Consider the following 22,917-nt stretch of genomic DNA (forward strand, 5'->3'; position numbering starts at 1 on the left):
TTTCTATCTTTCCTGTCGCATTTGTATCCTGAAACATTAAGCTGCCAGTCCTGCCCATCCCTGAGCCATGTTTCTGTAACTGCTATGATATCCCAGTCCCATGTTCCTAACCATGCCCTGAGTTCATCTGCCTTCCAAGTTAGGCCCCTTGCATTGAAATAAATGCAGTTTAATTTATTAGTCCTACCTTGTTCCTGCCTGCCCTGACTGTTTGACTCACTTCTTTTCTCAACGGTACCAGTCTCAGATTGATCTCTTTCCTCACTATATCCCTGGGTCCCACACCCCACCTTACTAGTTTAAATCCTCCTGAGCAGCTCTAGCAAATCTCCCTGCAAGTATATTAGTCCCCTTCCAATTTAGGTGCAATCAGTCCTTCTTGTACAGGTGACTTCTACCCCAAAAGAGATTCCAATGGTCCAAAAATGTGAATCCTTCTCTCATACACCAGCTCCTCAGCCATGCATTAATTTGCTCTATCCTCCTATTCCTGCCCTCACTAGCTCGTAGCACCAGGAGTAATCCAGATATTATACTCTCAAGGACCTCCTTTTTAAATTTCTGCCTAACTCTCTGTAATCGCCCTTCAGAATCTCAACCTTTTCCCTTCCTATGTAGTTGGTTCCAAAGTGGACAATGACCTTTTGCTGGCCCCTCTCCCCCTTGAGAACACTCTGCACCCTCTCTGAGACATCCTTGATCCTGGCACCAGGGAAGCAACACACCATTCAGATTTTTCACTGCTGGCCACAGAAACGTCTGTGTGTACCTCGGACTAGATAGTCCCCTAACACAATTGATCTCTTGGAACCCGACGTACCACTTGTTGCATTAGAGCCAGTCTCAATACCAGAAACTTGGCTGTTCGTGCTACGTTCCCCTGAGAATCCATCACCCCCTATATTTTTCAAAACAGCATACTTGTTTGAAATCGGTATAGCCACTGAAGGCTCCTGCACTAGCTGCCTACCTCTCTTACCTTTCCTGGAGTTAACCCATCTATGTGACTGTATCTAAGACTTTCCCCCCTTTCCTATAACTGCCATCCATCACATACTGTAGCTCATTGCAACATTGCCTCTAACTGTCTCTCCAACTGATCCATTTGATCTGATAAGATTCGCAACCAACAGTAATTATTGCAGATATAATCCGCATTAACCCTTAAACTCTAGCTCCCACATCTGACAAGAAGTGCATATCACTCTACTGAAGGCCATTTTTGAGCCTTCACAATCTACAGACCCAGAAAATAACACCCTCTTATTCTTCTACAAAACACTGCCCCAGGCTAAATTCATAGTTATGGCTTATATTTTAAGTTTAATCAAGCTTAAGTGTTCTTGAACCTTCTCCCACCAGACAAATGGACAGTACTCCTTCATATTCTTGACTTCCGTTTTGTAGCTGGTGGACAGTCACTGGGGATATAGGAGACAAATTACTTGCCAGAAAATTCTTAACTTCTGACCTGCTCTTGTAGCAACAGTATTTACGTGGTTAGCCCAGTTTGGTTCCTGGTCCATGATAACCCCAGGTGATTTACTGACTGCAAACAACCGTCCTGGAGATGCTACTTGCAACAGAGAGGACTTCGCAGCTGAATGGCTGGCAACCTTCCGGTGGTGAAATTTCGGTCCTCCAGGGTCTTTAATTGCATGGAAGGCTTTACACTGGCCAGATAGGTACTTAGTTGAAAAGATGCAGGATTCCCAATTGTTCAACTAGCAGGTGTGTGACAGGAATCCTGTATTGCCAGAATAAAATTATGTAAAGTGTCCCTGTATCCACTTCATCAAAACTTTCTTAATATTAAAGACCTCTGTTAGTTCACCTTTTAATTTTTTTTCAAACATACAAGAGACGAGTCTGTTAATTGTTTACAATGTGATCAACCACACATTTCTGGTGTCATCTTTTTTTTGCAACCTGTTCATTGACTCTATCTTTTTCACAATACAGAAATCATAACTACAGGTAGTTCTGATATAACACACATTTCGCCTGCGCGATTCGGCTATAATGTCACTGAAGAGTTAAGCAAAGACATTTTCTAGAATACTTACCTCTGTTTGCAATAGCAGCACGGTCCAAGTGCTTTGTTCTGCATATGCACTCATGTCAATGCCAAAATCTCTGTGCTGTTCTGCGCAAGCGCCGATGTCCACACTGTTCTGCACATGCACCATCTCCACAGATGCTGCTAGGTGAACTGAGTTTCTCCAGCACTTGATCTTTGTGACAAAAGACCTTGTTATTCTTCCAACAAAAATGTACTACCTCGTGTTTATTTTGTGTTAAACTTCATTTACCAATTAACTTCCCATTCTGCAAGTTTATTAATTTCTTCCTGTAATTTGTTGCAGTCGCCTCAAAAATAACTAGCCTCATCATGGATTTCATTCATATTTGTAATCGTGAACAAAGATAACCGCAGAATCCCCTCTTCCAGTTAATCTGTAATTGTCTATGACTATATATTACAGCACAGTATTGTCTATGAGTAAGTAATCAGGCATCAGTCATGGTTCAGTTGGTAGCACTCTTGTATTTGAGTCAGGAAAGTTATAGGTTCAAGTCTTACATCAAAGATTTGAGTATAAGATCCAGGCAGACAATCCAATACAATATTGATGGAGAGCAGGACTGCTGGATGTGCATTCTTTTGACTGAGACGTTAAACCAAGGTCCCACGTGTCCTTTTAAATGTCAAGAGTTAAATGGCACTATTTCAAAGAATAGCAACAGAGTTCATCGGGCCTAATTTCATTCATAAACTATAAAACCATTAAAATAGATTATTTGGTGATGACTACATACAGTAATTGTTTGTAGATGTTTGCTATGTGTAAATCAGCTGCCATATTTTCTACAAGGTAAAAACAATGACTGCAGATGCTGGAAACCAGATTCTGGATCAGTGGTGCTGGAAGAGCACAGCAGTTCAGGCAGCATCCGAGGAGCAGCAAAATCGACTTTTCAGGCAAAAGCCCTTCATCAGGAATAAAATAACATATTTCCTACAATACAATAGTGACTAAACTTCAGAAATTGTATAATTGCCTGCAAAGTACTTTGGGACACCGTGAAAATGTGAGTGCAATATATAAATGGAGGTTTAAGGCCTAAAAGGATTTAAACTTCAGTGTGAATAGCAGTTTCATACTAAAGTTTGATGACTTTAGACTTTCTACTCAGAAAACTGTTAAGAAATTATACAGATATTTTGCTTTTTTGTTGAAAAATACCAATTTGACTTTAACGTAAATATGGATAGACCAAGTTACAAATGAAGTCAACCAATTTTAATGGTTATAATTTTTAAATAAGGAGACTATTGTTAGTCGTCTTTAAATTGTTCTTTCAGAGACAATCCAGGCCAAATTGATTAAATGACCTCTACTATACTTTAAGTTTCTATGTAAAGCATTTGAATCACAAGCATCTAATGGCATTGTTACTTTCTTCAACAGGCATCTCAGTGTTATGTTTAAGCATTTTTATTTCCTTTGGTCATAGGTAATTGATTCAAATAAATGACAAGTAGAACAAAGATTTCAATTTAAACTATTGTTACTAAACTTAAAAGCTAAACCCAATGACTATTTCACATTTGACCTCAACAAACAGAGTTATAAACATACCCCACTAACACACCTATGTCCTTTTATCAAGTTCTTTACTTAGAGTCATAGAGATGTACAGCACGGAAACAGACCCTTCCATGCTGACCAGATATTCCAACCCATCTAGTCCCACCTGCCAGCACCTGACCCATATCCCTCTAAACCCTTCCTAGTCATATACCCAACCAGATGCCTTTTAAATGCTGTAATTGTACCAGCCTCCACCACTTCCTCTGGCAGTTTATTCCATACACGTACCACCCTCTGTGTGAAAAAGCTGCTCCTTAGGTCCCTTTTATATCTTTCCCCTCTTACCTAAACCTATGCCCTCTAGTTCTGGACTCCCCCACCCCCGGGAATCTATTTACCCTATCCATGCCCCTCATGATTTTATAAATCTCTATAAGGTCCCCCCTCAGACTCCGACGCTCCAGGGAAAACAGCTCCTACCTATTCAACCTCTCCCTAAAGCTCAAATCTTTGAACCCTGGCAACATCCTTGTAAATTTTTTTTGAACCCTTTCAAGTTTCACAACATCCTTCCAAACACTTGTTGGAGCTTGATTTCTGAAGTTAACACACATTGTAAAAACAGAAAATATGATCAACATATTAGAACAAAATCCTTTTCATGGTCACTGTCTTCCTTTTTGGTAAGCTGCTGCATGTCCATACTGTATGTTGCTGTTTTGAAAGATATGGAGATAAAGTTTGTAAAAGGAAAATGACCCACAAGAATGTAAAGTGAACTTATAAATGAGATACTGAATATTAAAGCACTTTTGAGGTTATCAAACTCAAATAAAAACATAAATCAACCAGAAAAGATAAAATTATTTATTTTAACAGCTAGTTAACCCTTCATTTAGATACACGATGAAAAGTGATCAACATTTTTCTTTGCACTTCCAGCTCACTGTAGAAAACAAAACATTCATGAGAACTCAAAATGCAAACATCACAAAGAATGTAAACATGAGATTGGAAAGCAAGTATTTCCTGAATGTATTCTACAGTCATCTTAAGAAACTGTCCAAACCAGAATTTAAGCTGTCCGATCGCTTAAATTAGCTCAGCACTAGAATTTAATAGATTAAAGGCAGAGTAATAAATTTGGTGCAGACATCAAAACTAGCCATATTATCAAACAACTCCATGTATATAATTGCAACAGTGTAAAATCTTTACTTCAGAAAACATTGAACAGATTGCAATGCTTTCTCACAATAAAATGGAAAATTTCATTTGACAAATTTAAATATTACATATTCTATATTCACTATTCTTTTAAAGAATTATTAGTTTCATATGACAAGGACAGACACTTCCTAAGAAAGTTAGATATTCTGTTCAATGGAATACTGACAATACAGCATTAAGTGCTTACAAATTATGAATCTACTGCCACAACTTTAGACCACCTTGATTTCATCCTCAACATAGCAACCAACAGCCACCCATCTATATGGCCAAAGGGATACAGGGTCATTTTAAAGACAAGGACTGCTATTCATTTGATTTAGAAAATATGTACATTTTGATCAAGATACTAGAATAAAAACAGAAATTCAAAGGGTCAAAGAAAGTTAAGGAAAGAGAAAGAAAAAGAATTGGGAACATAAGCAGAGAGATGTACACAGAGACAGAACATGAGACTGAGAAATGCAGGAAAAGTGAAGACAGAGACAGACAGAGAGGTATGCTTCCAGAAACCAATTATAACACATCAAATTCAATCCTTACAGAAAGTTACAAAGCCCACACTTCAGTGCTGCCAAAACACAGGGACCTTAGGAAGTGAATTTGACTTGGGAAACAGTGAGAATGGCACAGCATGAAACAAATGAACTCCAATGATTGTACTGCATTGGAGGTCTTGGTGGAGCAAGTTGGAAAGATGTTATATTGTCACAGAAAGTGAGAAAGCTGTCCAAAAACACATTTAAAATACATGGGGATGAATAGTTATGGAGGTCAATGACAAGAGTCAAGCCCCGAGGACCTGGATGCACTGATACAAGCAGTTAACTGGCTTCACAAGGTAATCAAGGTCAGTGAATGCATTTTTATATGCCATGTCCTATCAACTGCACCATTTGCCTTCTACACTCTACAATTTATTACACCACCATGACTGACCTATCAACCAGCTCTATCAATCAGATTTGTAACTCAGTTGTTTCACCTCACTTTCACATCACTAATTCTGCTACAAGCATCATAACCATATCTCAACTTGCACAAACTGCTAGCTATTCAATTATGAGGCCTACTGCTGCATTGATGCTTAGATTGCAGTCCAGACAAGTTGTACATTTAAGACAGTTACCTGACATAATGATATGTGACATTTTAGTATAAAGGTATCGATCTTGCCTTCTATCACCTTGTGACTGTGCAGTGTTCAATCAGACAGCAACATGTATGTAATGTACAGTAACATTAGTAAGCACAGAATCCAGGTCGAATCTTTCTACCAAAGTATAACGAAGGTCTGTAAAATAATCAGACCCTCTCGGTGCCTCAAAATGAATAAGTAGAAAATGCCTTTTTTTTGCAACTGTTGAGAAGCTCTGAGAAATGTCAATATCCCAATGTTTTGTTTGTTTTATTCCCTCCAAAGGCTGTACAGAACTTATTTAGAACCTTTGTATGTACTTACAGTTTTTTTTATGAATAAAGTATATTTTTGAAATTAAAAAACGCAGGCATAAGGTGCAAGTGCAATATTGTATTGTTGTACATAGTCAATGTTTTATTAAATGGCAAGATATATGACTCAACAAGAACTTGACTCGATGGTTTATGTTATGTGAGGTAACATATAGAAAATCACAAAGTACATCAGCAGCATAAATAAAAAAAGCTTTTGCTATACTCAATGATCCATATCCATTTCTCTTGCATGACAAGATGCAGTAAAATAGGGACAAACCAGCTGGATGACAGTTGATTATTATTGGGACTCCTATGGGATCATGGTCAGCATCAGTGCTGAAAATATTAAAAATGGTGTTTCATCATATCTAAAGCTTATTCTCACATCTCACTCATCCCATATTCCCTTCTGACAATCTTCAGGTGGTGTAGCATTCGCTTCTTACTTTTACTCCTCCCGGGATCAGAACCATTACTTCGTGTCTTTTTTCTATCAGATACCCAAGAGGCGGAAATTTGACTAGAAAGAACAATAGGAAATCAGTGATGATCAATCACTAATATTTGATTTCACACTTACAACTATCAGATCAGATAGAAGTGCAGCATGTATTTAAAAGAGAGGGAATGACTGACTGCAAAGATAGTGAAAATGCCAGTTCATGAAGGGCAATGTTACACATGGCTTCCATTGTAGAGAACTCATTTCAGCATTGAATGAAGCACTCAACAGAAGAATGTGGACACATATCATAAATTAGCCATTGATAGTACTTAACTTACATGTTGTTGAAATGAGAGAAATGTTGCAAAACTTTTCATTTTGCATTCATTAGGACTAATGTGAGAATGACAAATTTAAAATGGTTATAACAACTTATACTGCAGGAGAAGCCATGCTGCATGGTTGACAATTCAACTGATTAGTTTAGGCATTGCCATGGAGAAAGTAATGGGAAGCTATCAGCTCTCCAAGCTTCCAGTTAATTCAAACACAACAGTAAAAGAAAAGTAAGAACTGTGGATGCTGGAATTCTGAAAGAAAAACAGAAATTGCTGGAAAATCTCAGCAATTCTGAAGAAGGGTCACAGAAACATTAACTCTGATTTCTTTCCATAGATGCTGCCAATCCTGCTGAGATTTTCCAGCAATTTCTGTCTTAATTCAAAGCAAGGTTTGAACATACTACTACACTGAAAGTTCACAGTCTTCTACAGTCAAGCCCTATCAAAGTGCAAAAGCCTAGGAAGAGAGGACGAGCAAAGACATATGAAAGAGAACCACAAAGAGAATGCACAAGGATAATTCAATTACCAATGCATGCAATATGACATGATTCCCCTTGCCGTTTTTGTTTGGAATTATTATTATTTAGAGATTTTTATTTTTGTAACTTGGCAATGCAGAAGTTATGATGGTCAGTGCCATTTCAGAAGATAAAATACGGGACTGTTAATGAATGAGGAATTGGAATTATAGTTACTTGTATGACATCAGGATGAGTTTATGATGAAAAGGTCAGGCACAAAGAGGCAGTATCGGTTGTCTCACTTAAGCTCCTCTTTATTCTCTTCTTCCTCTCTCTTACAGTTCTGTTTCTCAACTGTTCACCACATAGCTGATGGCAAGGGCTGTTCCCAAGAGTAAGATTGCAAATCATCTCATAGCCACTAGGAATACCGAACCCAATGTACCAAATACTGCAGGATCTTGCCACTGTGGTCCAGAAAGCATAAATTTTGTTGGAGCATGCCAAATGTCCAATGCATCACATTTCATATGATAGCATAGTTTCTATTATATGCATGTTGCATATGTATGTGGATTGTGTTAGCGAATCAGAGAATCAAGGACTGATTTGTAAGGGATTTGCCACCTTACTTAGAGCACGATAAAACATAATGATAAAGTTCAGTTCTGGGCCAACTTTATGAAGGGAAAGGCAATGAAATTCATTCAACATTTGCAGGAAAGCCTTTCCATTATAAGGCATTAGATCTTTCCCATTCCACTGAGTATGGCAACTTGTAGTTTTGGAAGTACTACAAAGCAGTTATTGGTCTTGACCTCACACTATGCTGGCCAAGGTGGTCATTAGGACCAATACTTGGTCTAACTTCTCAACCATAGACGGGTTGGGAGATTGTTATAACGTGTAAAATTTACACCCTTGTGAGTGAACATTAAGAGGTTGTATTGAACATAACCATTTATAAAGCATGATAAGAGAAGACTTCCTTCTTGGAACTTTATCAATTCAGGCTCCAGTCCCGTGTGATATGACATCAAAATAACATAACTCCTTTTGCATATGCTCAATAGCTGTTCTAAAATGTATAAATAACGCTCTACACTCAATCTCTACCACTCCTCCCCACACAAGTTATTTTACGGTAGATTCACTTAACCCTTAACATGTAAATCTCCATCCCCACGCTACAATTATCCTTGACTTAATGCACTAATCTCAATTTGTTGGAAGACACACAGACTTGTTTGTCATTAGTGGGCACGTGAGCATTATGTTAGGATGGGCTAACAGTTTCTTTTCAAACAAGAATATTCTGGAACTACCTCATCATCAGTGAGAAAACAGCCCTCTGGATCAGGATCAATCATAATTGACAGTGTAGCACATTGATCTGCAGATTGGACAAAAATTTTGGTTACTTCCCCATGTGTTTCTAATAATTTATTAAAAAATAATCTGCTTTTTATCTGCATGCTGCTCCATGATAGTCTCCTGTGAACTTTTCTTCTTTCCTCAGGAACATTTTTCTTAAACATAAGATTATTAATTTTTAATTGCAGACAAACTTGTCCCTGTCCTAATAGCTAACAGCAATCATAGAGATCAGAACGTTCCAACCAGGAAAGACTTTTTCCTCCACCAATTATTGTGTTGGTCCATTGGCTGCCTCTGTCGGGAATTTCTGGAATTCTGTTTAAGATTTTCTCTTTCAGTTTCCAAGGCTTCATTGTGTTGTGTGACTGCTAATAGCATGAAGTTTTTAACAGTGTTCTCCATGTGTGATTATGAAAATAGAATACGCATAATTGGCTTCTGCAACCTTTTTTAGATTAAATTACATTACAGTGTGGAAACAGGCCCTTCGGCCCAACAAGTCCACACCGACCCGCTGAAGCGAAACCCACCCATACCCCTACATTTACCCCTTACCTAACACTACGGGCAATTTAGCATGGCCAATTCACCTAACCCTGCACATCTTTGGACTGTGGGAGGAAACCGGAGCACCTGGAGGAAACCCACGCAGACACGGGGAGAACGTGCAAACTCCACATAGTCAGTCGCCTGAGGTGGGAATTGAACCCAGGTCTCAGGTGCTGTGAGGCAACCGTGCTAACCACTGTGCCATTGTGCTGCCCACCAACCTTGCTTGAAGCTTCAAAGTTTATGAATCTATTTTGGAGTTATGAAACCTCTTTCTTGCACATTTAAAGATCTTAGCCCATGATTATAATATTGTGGACACTTTTGTAGATACAGAATTATTTGAAGGTTCACTTGCTTGGTAGATGAATTTGTGTAAGATTTCATTCCTGCTTCCCTGAAGTGATCCACCCTTCACACAGAGAGGAAGGTCTTCATCTGACCATGGTTGCAGTTCTATTTTTGGATTTCTTTAGTAGATTCCTTGAAATAAGCCCTGAACTGTTATTGTAACCATAACATTTATACAGCTGCTACAGGTCAATGGTAATCCCCAGGATGTCAATAATGGAAGATTCAGTGATGGTAACGTTATGAAATATCACAGGGCAATGGTTAAATTCTTGTTTGTTGGAGATGGTCAATGCTGAGCACTTGTGTGGCACAAATATTACTTCCAACTTGTCAGCCCAAACCTGGGTATTGTCCAGGTCTTGTCGCATTTAGGCATGGATGGCTTCAGTACCTAGGGACACTCAGGTGCAGAAAACTGCAATCATTGGCAAACAATCCCACTTCTGATCTTGTGATGTACAAGTTCTTGTGCTGAAGCAGGTGAAGATGGTTGGGCTGAGGACATTACCCTGAGGACCTTCTGTAGAGATGTCTTACAGCTAGGATGACTGATATCCAACAACCACAATCAGACTCCTTTGTGCCAAGTATGACTCCAACCAGAGAGACATTTCCCCTGATTCCCAATTATGCATAAAGAATGGGAACATAATTTTATGTATTGAAATCTATTTTATTTGGCTGAATGATTCACTTCCTAAAGTTACAAATGCAATCCTTATCTTGTCACCGTACTTTATTCAAAATCCTAAAATGTTTAACTAAAATAGTTTGCTTTTATGAAACATTCAAAAGCAGAACAAAAACAGAAGTTGCTGGAAAAGCTCAGCAGGTCTGGCAGCATATGTGAAGAGAAATCAGAGTTAACGGTTTGGGTCCAATGACACTTCCTCTGAGGAAGGGTCGCCGGACCTGAAACACTAACTCTGATTTTTCTTCACAGATGCTGCTGAGTTTTTGCAGCAACTTCTGTCTTTGTTTCTGATTTACAGCACCCGCAGTTCTTCTGGCTTTTGTTCAAAAACATAATATGGGTAATGTCCCGACAGCTCTAATCAAAGAAAACACATTTACGCTGTTGATAAATACTTATTTTCTTATTGATTTCATCCAACTAGAGAAGTGAAAATTATGTAAACAATCTGGAAACTGAGCAAAGGTTTATTATGTTTTGCCTTTTTGTCAACATCAACTCATCCAGTAAAAGCAGTTGAGTTCTGCATTTGGCCTGGATGTCCTCTGGTCAGAGGCAGAGTGCAGCAGAAGCAGGATGAGGGATTTAAATGGTCATTACTTGACCACTTTAGGTGCTCAGTAGGTCCAATGGAGAACTGATCATGCAATGCTGCCACCACTGCCTAAAAATGGGAGATTGCTCTCAGTCTTCTATACCTTGCTGTGCTGCTAACAGTTCTTCAATATTTTAGTCTTATTATGACACCTGTGTTTTTATATTGATTGATTTAGTCATTGTAATGAATGACAAACAAATGTGAAAAATATCTTAATGATGTTAAAAATATAGTTTATGCTTGTGTTGTTAAGTAATATTTTGAAAAACTGAACTGTACAAATGCTTGCACCAAGTACACCTTCAATGGAATTACGTTTTTAAACAGCAGTTTAGGCTGTTACTATTTTTGGGATTTCTTGCCAGAATCTATAACTGCTATACAAATTTTCAAAATAATGTAATTAAATACAACAGAAATTTTGACAATACACAATGACGGCTGGTATTAAGGATCTGTGTAATGCTTATTGATGTCATACCACTCATTAGTCAAAAAACTAATGTTACTTCTGTTGTTTTAGCTAAACAATTAATTTCTAGTCAAACATATATTGATCTGTACATTTTGCCCTTTATACTTCAGGCATTAGTTTTTATCTTTTCTTTAATTAATTGTTTCAACTTGTTTTAGGCCTACAATGTAAATTGTATTATCTTTCTATGATACAAAAAAGGCAGAAGAGTTGTACTGTCACCTAGTGGGCAAATATATGCAGCCATTAATTGAGCATACCAGACACAAGTGCACTGAGTCATTTGTAATGGACAGAGACCCTTCGATCCAACTAGTCCATGCCAACCATAATCCCAAACTAAACTAGTCTCACCTGCCTGCTCCTGGCCCACATCCTTCCAAATCTTTCCTATTCATGTATCTATCCAAATGTCTTTTAAAAGTTGTAATTCTACCCACTTTCTCAGGAAATGAAGTTCATGTGACACATTGAAAGAAATCTTTGGCACCACAGTGCAATTTACACTTCACAAGTGGCAGAATCATGACCAAGTGGCACAGGCTACAATTTTGGAAGGGCCTGCCGAAAGAGGCTTGGTCAATAGCTATACTTGTCTTGTAACAGTACACTGCACTGGTAGAGAGAGTGAATGCTTCAGGTCAGGGATGAAATAATAATCATGAGGTTGCTTTGAACTAAATGTGACTGAATTTCTTGAGTGGTATTGGATATGTGCTCGTCCAGAGTTTGTTCTTGCCTTATGCCTTGTAGGTGATAGACAACATTCAGGGATTTGGGAGATGAGTTACATCATTGCCTCTAATTTTCTTAATGGCTGTGCTGGCCTTTGAGGCCTGAGCACTGCATTTATTGCCCATCCTCAACTGATTTATAGATATTTACAGCACAGAAAGGAGGCCACATGATCTATCATGTCCATCCTGGTCAAAAAAGATCTGACTACACTAATCTCATTTTGGCCTATAAATCTAGGGGCTATAGCAACACAAGTGAATATCTAAATGCTGCTTAAATCTTTCAAAGGTTTCTGATTCAACCATGCTTTCCTGGCATGAGTTCCAGACTCTTACCATCCTCTGGGTGAAAAAATATTCTCAATTCTCTTTTAGCCTTCTACCCCAACCTTAAAATTACACCCCTGATTCTTGAGACTTCTATCAATGGGGTTAGTTAGCTCAGCTGGTTGGATGGCTGGTTCGCAATGCAAAGTGATACAAACAGCATGGGTTCAATTGCTACACTGGCTGAGGTCACCATGAAGATCCTACCTTCTCAAAATTGCACCTCGCTTGAGGTGTGGTGACACTCAGAGTCACACAACATGGAAACAGACTTGTCAGTCCAACTTGTCCAGGCCAAAGAAGTTTTGCAAAATTAAATGAGTCCCACTTGCGTGCATTTGTCCCACATCCCTCAAAAGCTTGCCTTTCATATACCTATGCAAATGTCTTTTAAATTGTAACTGTAACTTGCACTTCCTCTAACAGTTCATTCTACATATGAACCACCCTCTGCATGAAAATGTTGCCTCTCAGAGAAAGTAGCTCTGTGGCCGTCTGAAATTATGGAGACTTTTACAAACTGAGTGCCATCATATTCATCCTATATACTTCTCATAAACTTATGGACCACTGTCAGGTTTCTTGAGAGTATCGTGTAAACTGCCTTCTTGAATCAGGTGATGTGATCTATAGACACCCACAGTGCTTTTGTTCCACAGTGGCTTGCGAATTCTTAAATGGCCGAGGAAGCTACTAGGCCTCTAGAGTCAATCACTAGATTGGGAGTCACATATTGGGAAGACTGGTTAAAGATGACAGATCTCCTCCCATGAATGACATTAATAATTTGATTTGATTTTACAACAATCCAGCAATTTCATGATCACCATTATGAAGATTAGTGCCCTAATTCTGACTTGCTAATGAAACTTACGTTCCAGCAGCTACCATGATTGGATCTGAACACCTCATTCTGGAACATTAGTTGTGATCTTTGCATTATTAGTCTCTAACGTGACCACTATGCCACATCTCTTCCTCTGTCTTAATATTTCTTTCCACTATTTATTTTTCTTTCTGTCCCTGATTTGATTCCAAAAATTGATTAAGTACACCACAGCATTCGGAATATTCATTTTGTACAACTGCAAATTAACTTAATCCATGAAATAGGATTAATGGCTAACTTGGTCCAAGATGTTGCAAGGCTTTATGAGAGTGTCAGTGAGAAAGGAAAGGGTTTTAATATTAATTTTATGGAGAGCATCAATTTAGAATGATATACTGGAATTCACATAAGAACAATGAGGAATTACTTCAATGATGTTCACATATTGCTAGCTTCTCCTTCTACTTCCTTCCTGTTAACATCCGTTAAGAACATCATAGTTTCAGATTCATAAAGTGGATCAGTAGTTAACAACCAGACTCTTCATTAAAGCAGGAAAAACTTGAAATGACTAGATAATGGAGTTTTAAAATACCTTTGAAGATGCTTTGTCAGATTATATTGGCAAGGATATGGTTTGCTCTCTATTCAATTAATTCTGAATATTTCATTGCAAATCCAGGGAACTTGTTTAAAGTCTAAAGTATGTTGTCAAACATGTTTACATTTAGCATGCTGGACTTTGTAGTCTCAAGGGATAGTTATTCACTCTTATCACTTTGTATTGGACAAGCATGGAATCTGATGTTCAGCCTTAAAAAATTGTTTATGATTTACAATTTATTGCAGTGAGCCCAACAAAGCATGCCAACAAATTATTAAAGGATTAGTATCTGTGTTCACTAGCAACAAAAACAAATTAAGTTTAAGAGAATGAATATATGGACAAGTAGCTTCTACCAGCTTACACAGTTTAAAGCTGGTATTCACATTGTAACTGAACAACTGCAAACATTTTAACCACCTGATAACAGTCAATTATTGGCACAGAAGAGCCATAAAAAGTTTAGTGGACTTGTAAATATTTAATTAGTTGTTTAAACTGTGCTACCTTACATATTTTCACACATTTATGAAAAGTGTACTTTGATAAAGGAAAGATGTACTACTGCACATGGTTTATAGAAGTAGAGGAGCTAAAAAAGAGGCGATAATGAGGTATAAATCCTGCTGACATGCAAATCAAATATTGAATGGCATGAAATAATGAGTATGAGATTTAATAACACGTTGAAGCAAAATAAGAAGTATTTAGCCAAAGGAAAACCTCGACAATTTTAAAATGAGAGGAATATTAAAAAAGTCTCAGACACACAGCTTGTTTTTCATACTACTGTCTGGTAGACATTAAAAACAAGGGGTAACATCCAGAAGTCTTGGATAAATAAACAGTTGCCTTATAGCACAGTTGCATAATTGAGGCAAGTTACATGGTCTGATCTGCTTTAGTTAAGACAAAATATCTGAACCTACAATCCTAGATATGCAGATTTATTCCTTCATAACATATTCTGTAAAATAAGATAGCTCTAGAAGCAATTAATTTAGCTCATGTCTTTGAAAACAAAGGTGTTAAATTGATCATTTTGCTTTTCTGTCAAAATACAGACACCAGAAATAGCATAAAATCTTTGTTATTTAAAAGTTAGATGTCAATGCAAACTAAATTTAAAAATTAGCTGGTTGATGGTGAGTAAACGTCAAAGACATATGTACAATCATGATTCATAAATATATACAAAACAATTAAGCATCAAATGTATTAATCTTGATATTTGCAATAAACATTTAGAGTAAAACTGATGGTCTATCCACAAACCTGAAACACTGCCGCATGTCTCATGTCTCACAAACACTTGTCCATTCATCACTTTATTAATCTTATCCAAATCACTCCAAAACTTTGCCCACTGAGCTCAACCGCTAGTTTCTTCATTCTCAACATATAGTTTTCAACCACCTGAACAGCACCCTAAAAGTCCTTCTGAAAACCTCTCTCATTCTAACTCCTTAAAAAACTTTATCAAAAATTCACAGACATTGAGATGAAGCATAGACTCCTATAGGGCTCTGAGCGATGTGGGCTTTGGCATGATTTGAAGCAGAACCAGATGAGGAGTCTTGTGATGCCAATCTCAGCAGCATGTCTCTCCATCTTTTGACAAGTGGCGTAATGGGTTTTTTGTGAGACAGCAGTGAGTTACCAATAATTGCCTATTAAATGCCTTGTTAACAGCCTAAATCACTTCATTAATGTCCAGCTTCCTAATGTAGCTAACTTGCTAAAGAAACTTGATGCCAAGACATCTTGACATGGAATTTAGAACAGGTGCCTAGTAAATTCAGCTCACTGCTTATTCTGAATGAATACCATGTTGGATACCAGCCACCAAAATCTTAAGGCACTCTCCATGGACACAAGCCACTACACCCCACATTCATCAACATTGGCATCCAATATGTGCCAGCATCAAAGAACCCTCACTGTACATCTTTAATCCACATAAATGAAACTTCTGCACTTCAATGCTGCACCTAGGCCAGACTATTTATAGACTGTCATAGACTCACTCACTTTGAGCCTACATAGATGCTCATAGAATCTCTTTCTTTTCCTGTATTTTTGGCCTTTGCTCCCTTAGCTACAGATATCAGGCTTGTATTATTGCTGTCTTGCCTTGTACAGATACTAAACCAGGTTTTCTGCTGTCCTCCGTAAAGTCAAGAGAGGTAGCCTTCAGTCAGGGGCCCCAGTACATTAGGTCAAAGGCAGCCTCTTATACTAGTCAGGTGTTTAGACACAGTCAGATAACCACACAAGGCAAACAGAGTCAGGATTCTCTCCACCTAAGGGTTGAGGAGCCAAATGTCAGGCATGCCACCACCTGTCTTGACCCTTTCTGCCCTAGTGTGATGTGCATTCCTCCTGGAATGAGAGACAAGGGAGATGAAACCTGTTACTTTGGTACCGGTGGCAAAATATCCCCGGCCGCACAGAGGGCATACAGGATTAGTGCAGTTGGGGATGAGGGTGGGTGAGAGTAATTGAGGAAAGTTGTTGCAGGTATTAGTGAAAGTCACATAACATGAGCCTTGGTGAGAGGTCAGTACAGCATAAAGAATGAATTTAACATCTGCAGGAATAATGGTGAAGTGACCCTTCCTTCTATAGTATAGTGAGTATTTCTTCAGACAGCTGAGAGGGCATTAACAGAGGTGGCAACCTCTGACCCGGTAGGCATGATTCTGGTGTCATTGCCTTGACTGTTAGGCCTGGGGAACGTTGAAATCCTGCTTCTGCACCACCCCATCCAGCAAGACCTCCAGGTTTCTACCCATGAAGTAGGTTGACGATTTCTGCTGGTCTGCCAAGACCAGGGCCAATGTCAGGAACCATGCAGGGCAGCTGTGGCCTGATGGTGCTGTCTGGGTGCACAGTGGGGCTTTCAAAGATGGTGTAACACAAGGAATTCAGTGAATTCCAGAATGTGTGCTGAGTGGGGAGTTGCTCCCAGCAAAGGTCCCTCCAAGAAACACAAAGTAGCTGAGCCAAAAAGTATATGATTCAGCCCATAACATCTGTGCAAAACTTGTTACACAGTTAAAACAGAAAGTGCGCAAACTACTTACTACAAAAACATAACTTGTTAAGTATTCGATGAAATGTTCTTCTTAGCTAAAGAGCTTGAAAAATAGATTGTACTTTTAAAAAAAACATCAAGAATTGAATATAGAGAAACCTTTAGCACATATAGACATAAAGCAGTAATGCAGGACACTGCCGACATGTTAGGAAAATAACTGGTGTGCAGTCAGGGTGTTATTGTTTGGGCACAAGATATGCTATGACAGATGTTCCTTGTGAACTACTGATACAAACTTACTTACCAGGTCCAGATCTCCCGGTCTCACGTGTCTCTCTTCTGATTTAACTATGCCCTTGTTATTTTACCTGATATCATGGGCATCAAATTCCAATAATCAAAATATAAACCCAAGACAGGTCATGAGTCAAATCAAGACGTGCAATTTGGTATAAATATATGTGTAGGTCATAAGTCAACTGAGCAAGTTCAACTTTCAAGTTGATTCTGCATTTATGTAAGAATATACACACATTTGTCCTGACACAAACTTATGAAACGTTGAAGAAAAGAGGATTTAAACAACTGAATATCATCTGGGGGTAGTCCAAGAATCAAATTTTTAAACATACTTTCAATTCTGGAGTTGTAGCAGCTTAATGGTATTGAGGGAGAACATTGAATTTTGACTACCAACATAGCAATTAGTATTGAACTTATTTTGCTTTTGAATCTGCCAACCACAAACTTGCTTAAAATGAATTATAAAGACTCTGCCATTGACACCTATAGCATTTTTGTATAACAGCACTATATTTACAGTTCAAGTAAGAAGATTGGACAAGTCATTGTGAAAAATATTTTAAAATCAGTGTCCTAAATTGCCAAGTCAGGGGTAAATATAAGATAGGCTACTCTTCAGAGGGCCAGTGTGGATTTATTGGACCGAAGGGCCTGTTTCTATCCTGGAGGGAATGTATCCTAATCTATAATGCCTTGTTCCTAAAAAACAAAGTAAATATTTTTGGGGCAGCATGGTGGCTCAGTGGTTAGCACTGCTGCCTCACAGCACCAGGGTCCCAGGTTCAATTCCAGAGACCTAGGTCTTCTGTGAGGAGTTTGCACATTCTCCCCATGTCTGCATGGGTTTTCTCCAGGTGCTCTGGTTTACTCCCACAGTCCAAAGATGTTCAGGTCAGGTGAATTGGCCATGGTAAATTGCCCATAGTGTTAGGTGCATTAGTCAGAGGGAAATGGGTATGGGTGGGTTCCTCTTCGAAGGATCGGTGTGGGACAGATGGGCCTAAGGGCCTGTTTCCACACTATAGGGAATCTAATCTCATCTCATCTAAATCTAAAATACTCAATGTCCATAAAATACATCAAAATCATTTCGTCCTTCACTAGGGCACCCCTTGTGCCCTCAAAAGGATCTCTCTGTGACTCATATCTATTGACACCTATTGTGAATCTATCTGAGGTCTTCTGAAGACTGAAAAACATTACTACAATCTAGCATCAGAACTGCTCTAGTGAGAGCTAAATTTTTAAATTCAGGCTAGTTATGGATTGAAGGGTTTGGGAAGCAGATTTTGGAAAGGTGGGTGGGAGGGTTGGTCTTTCATTTGTGCAGCTGGGCACAACTCTGCCACATATGGGTGGATTGGGCAAGGCAAGGTCCAACACCATCCATGCACTCTTGCAAGTGTCAGCTGCCAACTCTTACATTTACAAGATTCACAAAGAATAATACAGCACAGGAACAAGCCCTTCTGCCCACAAAGCCTGTGTCATCTTTCTGAATTAATAACCTTTTGCCTCTATACAGTCCGTATCCATCTATCCTCTGCCTATTCATGCATCTATCAAGATGCCTCTTAAACACTACTATTGTATCTGCTTCTACTACCTTATCTTGCAGTGAATTCTAAGCACTTACCACCCTCTGAGTAAAAAAACGCGATTCTCAACATCTCCTTTAAACTTTCCCCCTTTCACCTTAAATCTATGTCCCCTAGTCATTGATATTTCTACTCTGGAAAGACTCCAACTATCCATTCTATCCAAGCCTCTCATACATGTGAGACATTCTATCAGGTCGCTTTTCAACCTCTGATGTTCAAGTGAAACTAAACCAATCTCTCCTCATAGCTAATAACCTTCAAATCAGGCAACATTCTGGTAAATCTTTTCAGTACCTTCTCCAAAGCTTCCACATCCTTCTGGTAATGTAGTGACCAGAACTGTAAGTAATATTCCAAATGTGGCCTAACTAAAGTAATTTACAGCTGCAACATGACTTGTCAATCTTTATTAGTATTAGATTTCATTGCACTATACTCAACTATAGGAATAAACAATGAAAAGTGTACTGAGTCACCATTTTCTGGCACCATCTTGGTTACAAAACAAAATGTTATAAAAAAACAACAGCAAAAGGAAGGCCAAAAGGTAAGAAGAATGTCCAGATTTTAAATTCTAAATCTTACTTCTATATAGGTGTTTGGAACCACTGACAAAGCCATGGCCAGAAAGCTTGGTCAGCCTGCGAGTCTTGCATCAATTGAGGGGAGGAGCCCTGTTTTTGCTGCTGCTGATATTGCCACCACTGTTTCTGCCTCTGTCTCCAGTGACGGAGGAGTTTTGCCATTCCTGCCGCTAGCCTTGAACGCTGAGAGGAATTGAATTCTTGCTGTTGCTATCACTGTCATCTCCAATTGCCAGGTGGAGTCACATCTGCCACCGCCAACCACCATGATGCTCCACCGGGAGGAACCAAATCTGCTGCCATTGCCTCCGATCACCAGGAGGAATCATGTCACCTGCCACCACCACCTCAGACCGCCTGGAAGCTGCTGTCAATCCGCACATGGCAAACCCACCATAACCCTACCACTATGTCACTATTCTTTTTTTTATTATGCCCCTACTGATTTTTATTATGCCCTTACTGATGTAGGCAAGCATGCCACATATCTTCGTGATTACCTTATCCACTTGTATTGCCACTATCAGGGCACTGTGGACCTAGACACCTAGATCCCTCTGTACCTTAATGCTGCTAAGGTTCTGCCATTTATTGTATACATCTCTTGTGCATTAGACTTTCCAAAATGCATCACCTCACATTTGTTGGATTAAATTCCATCTTCCATTTCTCCATCCAAGTCTCCAGCCAAGCTATATCCTGCCATATTATCTGACAATCCTCCTCATTAACTGCAGCTCCCGCAATCTTTATGTCATTCACAATCTTACCAATCAGACCATCTACATTCTCCTCTAAATCATTTATGTGTATTGCAAACAGCAGGGGTTCCAGCAGTGATCCCTGCAGAACAATACTGGTCACAAATCTCCAATCTGAAAAGCACCCTTCTCATGCTACTTTCCGTCTTCTATGACCAAGCAGTTCTGTATCCATCTTACAAGCTCAACGTCAATCCCACCTTTTATCTTCACCTTTTATCAGCCTGCCATAATGGACCTTGTCAAAGGCCTGGCTAAAATCCATGTAGAGAGTATCCAGCAACCAGCCCATGTCAGTCATCTCCATCATTTCCTCAAAAAACTCAACCTCGCTTGTGAGACAAAGCCATGCTGCCTATCAGTAATATGACTATATTTTTACAAATATCAGCAAATTTTATCCCTAAGAATCTTCTCCGATAATTTCCCTACCAATGCCTGTAATTTCCAGGATTATCTCAATTGCCCTTCTGAAAAAAAAGGAATAATATTGGCTACCCTCCAGTCTTCGGGAACCTCGCCTGTGATTAAAGAGCATACAGCACAAAGATTTCGTACAGGGCCCCAGTAATTTCTTTCCTTACCTCCTTCCATATTCTAGGATGGATTCCATCAGGCCTGAGCATTTGATAACCTTAATGCTTTTCAAAATATCCGACACCTCCTCCTTTTTTATCTTGACATGTTCTAGTTGAACAACCTACTGCTCTCTAGACTCATCATTCACCATGTCCTTCTCCGCTGCAAATATCGATGCAAAGTATTTGTTAAGGACCAAACCAACTTCTTTTAGCTCCACGCATAAATTCTCTCTTTCATCCATGACTGGACCTAACCTTTTCCTTGCTACCCTCTTGCTCCTTATATATGTATAAAATGTCTTGATATTTTCCTTAATCCTGTTTGAAAAGAACATTTCATGGCCCATTTTAGCCCTCCTAATTACTTGTTTAAGTTCTTTCCTGCTTCCTTTATATTCTTTGAGGGCCCAGTCTAACTTCAGTCTCCTAAATCTTACATGTGCCTCCTTTATATTTTTGACCAAGCTCACAATTTCTCTTGTCATCCAAAGTTCCTGAATCTTGCCATTCTTCTCTTTTATTTTCACAGGAATGTGCTGGCCCTGAACTCTAATCAACTGACCTTTAAAAGACTCCCACATGACAGTTGCGAATTAACCTTCAAACAGCCACCCCCAATCTATATTCTCCAGTTTGTTGTCCACTACATTTTGTCATTTATATAAATGATTTGGATATGAACATAGAAAGTATAGTTAGTGCGTTTGCAGATGACATCAAAATTGGAGATGTAGTGGACAGCGAAGAAGGTTACTTCAGAGTACAATGGGATCTTGATCAGATGGGCCATTGCGCTGATGAGTGGCAGATGGAGTTTAATTTAGACAAATGTGAGGTGCTGCATTTTAGAAAGGCGAATCACCGCCGGACTTATATACTTAATGGTAAGGTCCTGGGGAGTGTTGTTGAAGAAAGAGACCTTGCAGTGTAGGTTCATAGTTCCTTGAAAGTGGAGTCGCAGGTAGACAACACAGTGAAGAAGGCATTTGGTATGCTTTCCTTTATTGGTCAGAGTATTGAGTAGAAGAGTTGGAAGGTCATGTTTTAGCTATACAGGATGTTGGTTAGGCCACTTTTGGAATATTGCGTGCAATTCTGGTCTCCTTCCTATTGGAAAGATGTTGTGAATCTTGAAAGGGTTCAGAAAACATTTATAACAATGTTGCCCGGTTCGGAGGATTTGAGCTGTAGGGAGATTCAGAGAGATGTACAGCAGGGAAACAGACCCTTCGGTCTGATTCATCATGCCAACCTGATATCCCAACACAATCTAGTCCCAAATGCCAGCAACTGGCCCATATCCCTCTAAACCACTCCTATTCATATATTCATCCAGATGACTTTTAAATGTTGTAATTGTACCAGCCGCCACCACATCTTCTGGCAGCTCATTCCATACACATACCACCCTCTGAGTGAAAAGGTTGCCCCTTAGGTCTCTTTTACATGTTTCCTCTCTCACCCTAAACCTATGAGCTCTAGTTCTGGACACCCCACCCCAGGGAAAAGACTTTGTCTATTTTTCTTATCCATGCCTCTCATGATTTTGTAAACCTCTACAAGTTCACCCTTCAGCCTCCGACACTCCAGGGAAAACAGCCTCTCCCTGTAGCTCAGATCCTCCAACCTTGGCAACATCCTTGTAAATCTTTTCTGAAATCTTTCAAATTTCACAACATCTTTCTGATAGGAAGGAGACCAGAATTGCATGCAATATTCCAACAGTGGCCTATCCAATGTCCTGTACAGCCTCAACATGACCTCCCAACTCCTGTACTCAATACTCTGACCAATAAAGGAAAGCATACCAAACGCCGTCTTCACTATCCTATCTACCTGCGACCCCACGTTCAAGGAGCTATAAACCTGCACTCCAAGGTCTCTTTGTTCAGCAACACTCCCTAGGACCTTACCATTAAGTGTGTATGTCCTGCTAAGATTTGCTTTCCCAAAATGCAGCACCTCGCAT

The 22,917-nt window shown here is 39.2% G+C and overlaps 1 protein-coding gene across 5 annotated transcripts in view; it reads right to left on the minus strand.

Moving 5' to 3' along the window:
• Positions 1-22,917, minus strand: part of slc25a21 (solute carrier family 25 member 21) — a 523,053-nt gene that overhangs the window by 208,503 nt on the left and 291,633 nt on the right. Inside the window, exon 1 of one of the 5 annotated variants that reach the window (XM_043697851.1) lies at positions 15,354-15,589. The exons of the other annotated variants lie outside the window; for them this stretch is intronic. Coding sequence (XP_043553786.1) covers positions 15,354-15,402 — 49 coding nt within the window. The 5' untranslated portion in view covers positions 15,403-15,589. Of the gene's footprint in view, positions 1-15,353; positions 15,590-22,917 lie in introns of those variants that run through there. 5 annotated transcript variants of the gene reach the window in all.

Source organism: Chiloscyllium plagiosum, chromosome 10 (assembly GCF_004010195.1).
Source record: "Chiloscyllium plagiosum isolate BGI_BamShark_2017 chromosome 10, ASM401019v2, whole genome shotgun sequence".
Lineage (NCBI taxonomy): Eukaryota > Metazoa > Chordata > Chondrichthyes > Orectolobiformes > Hemiscylliidae > Chiloscyllium > Chiloscyllium plagiosum.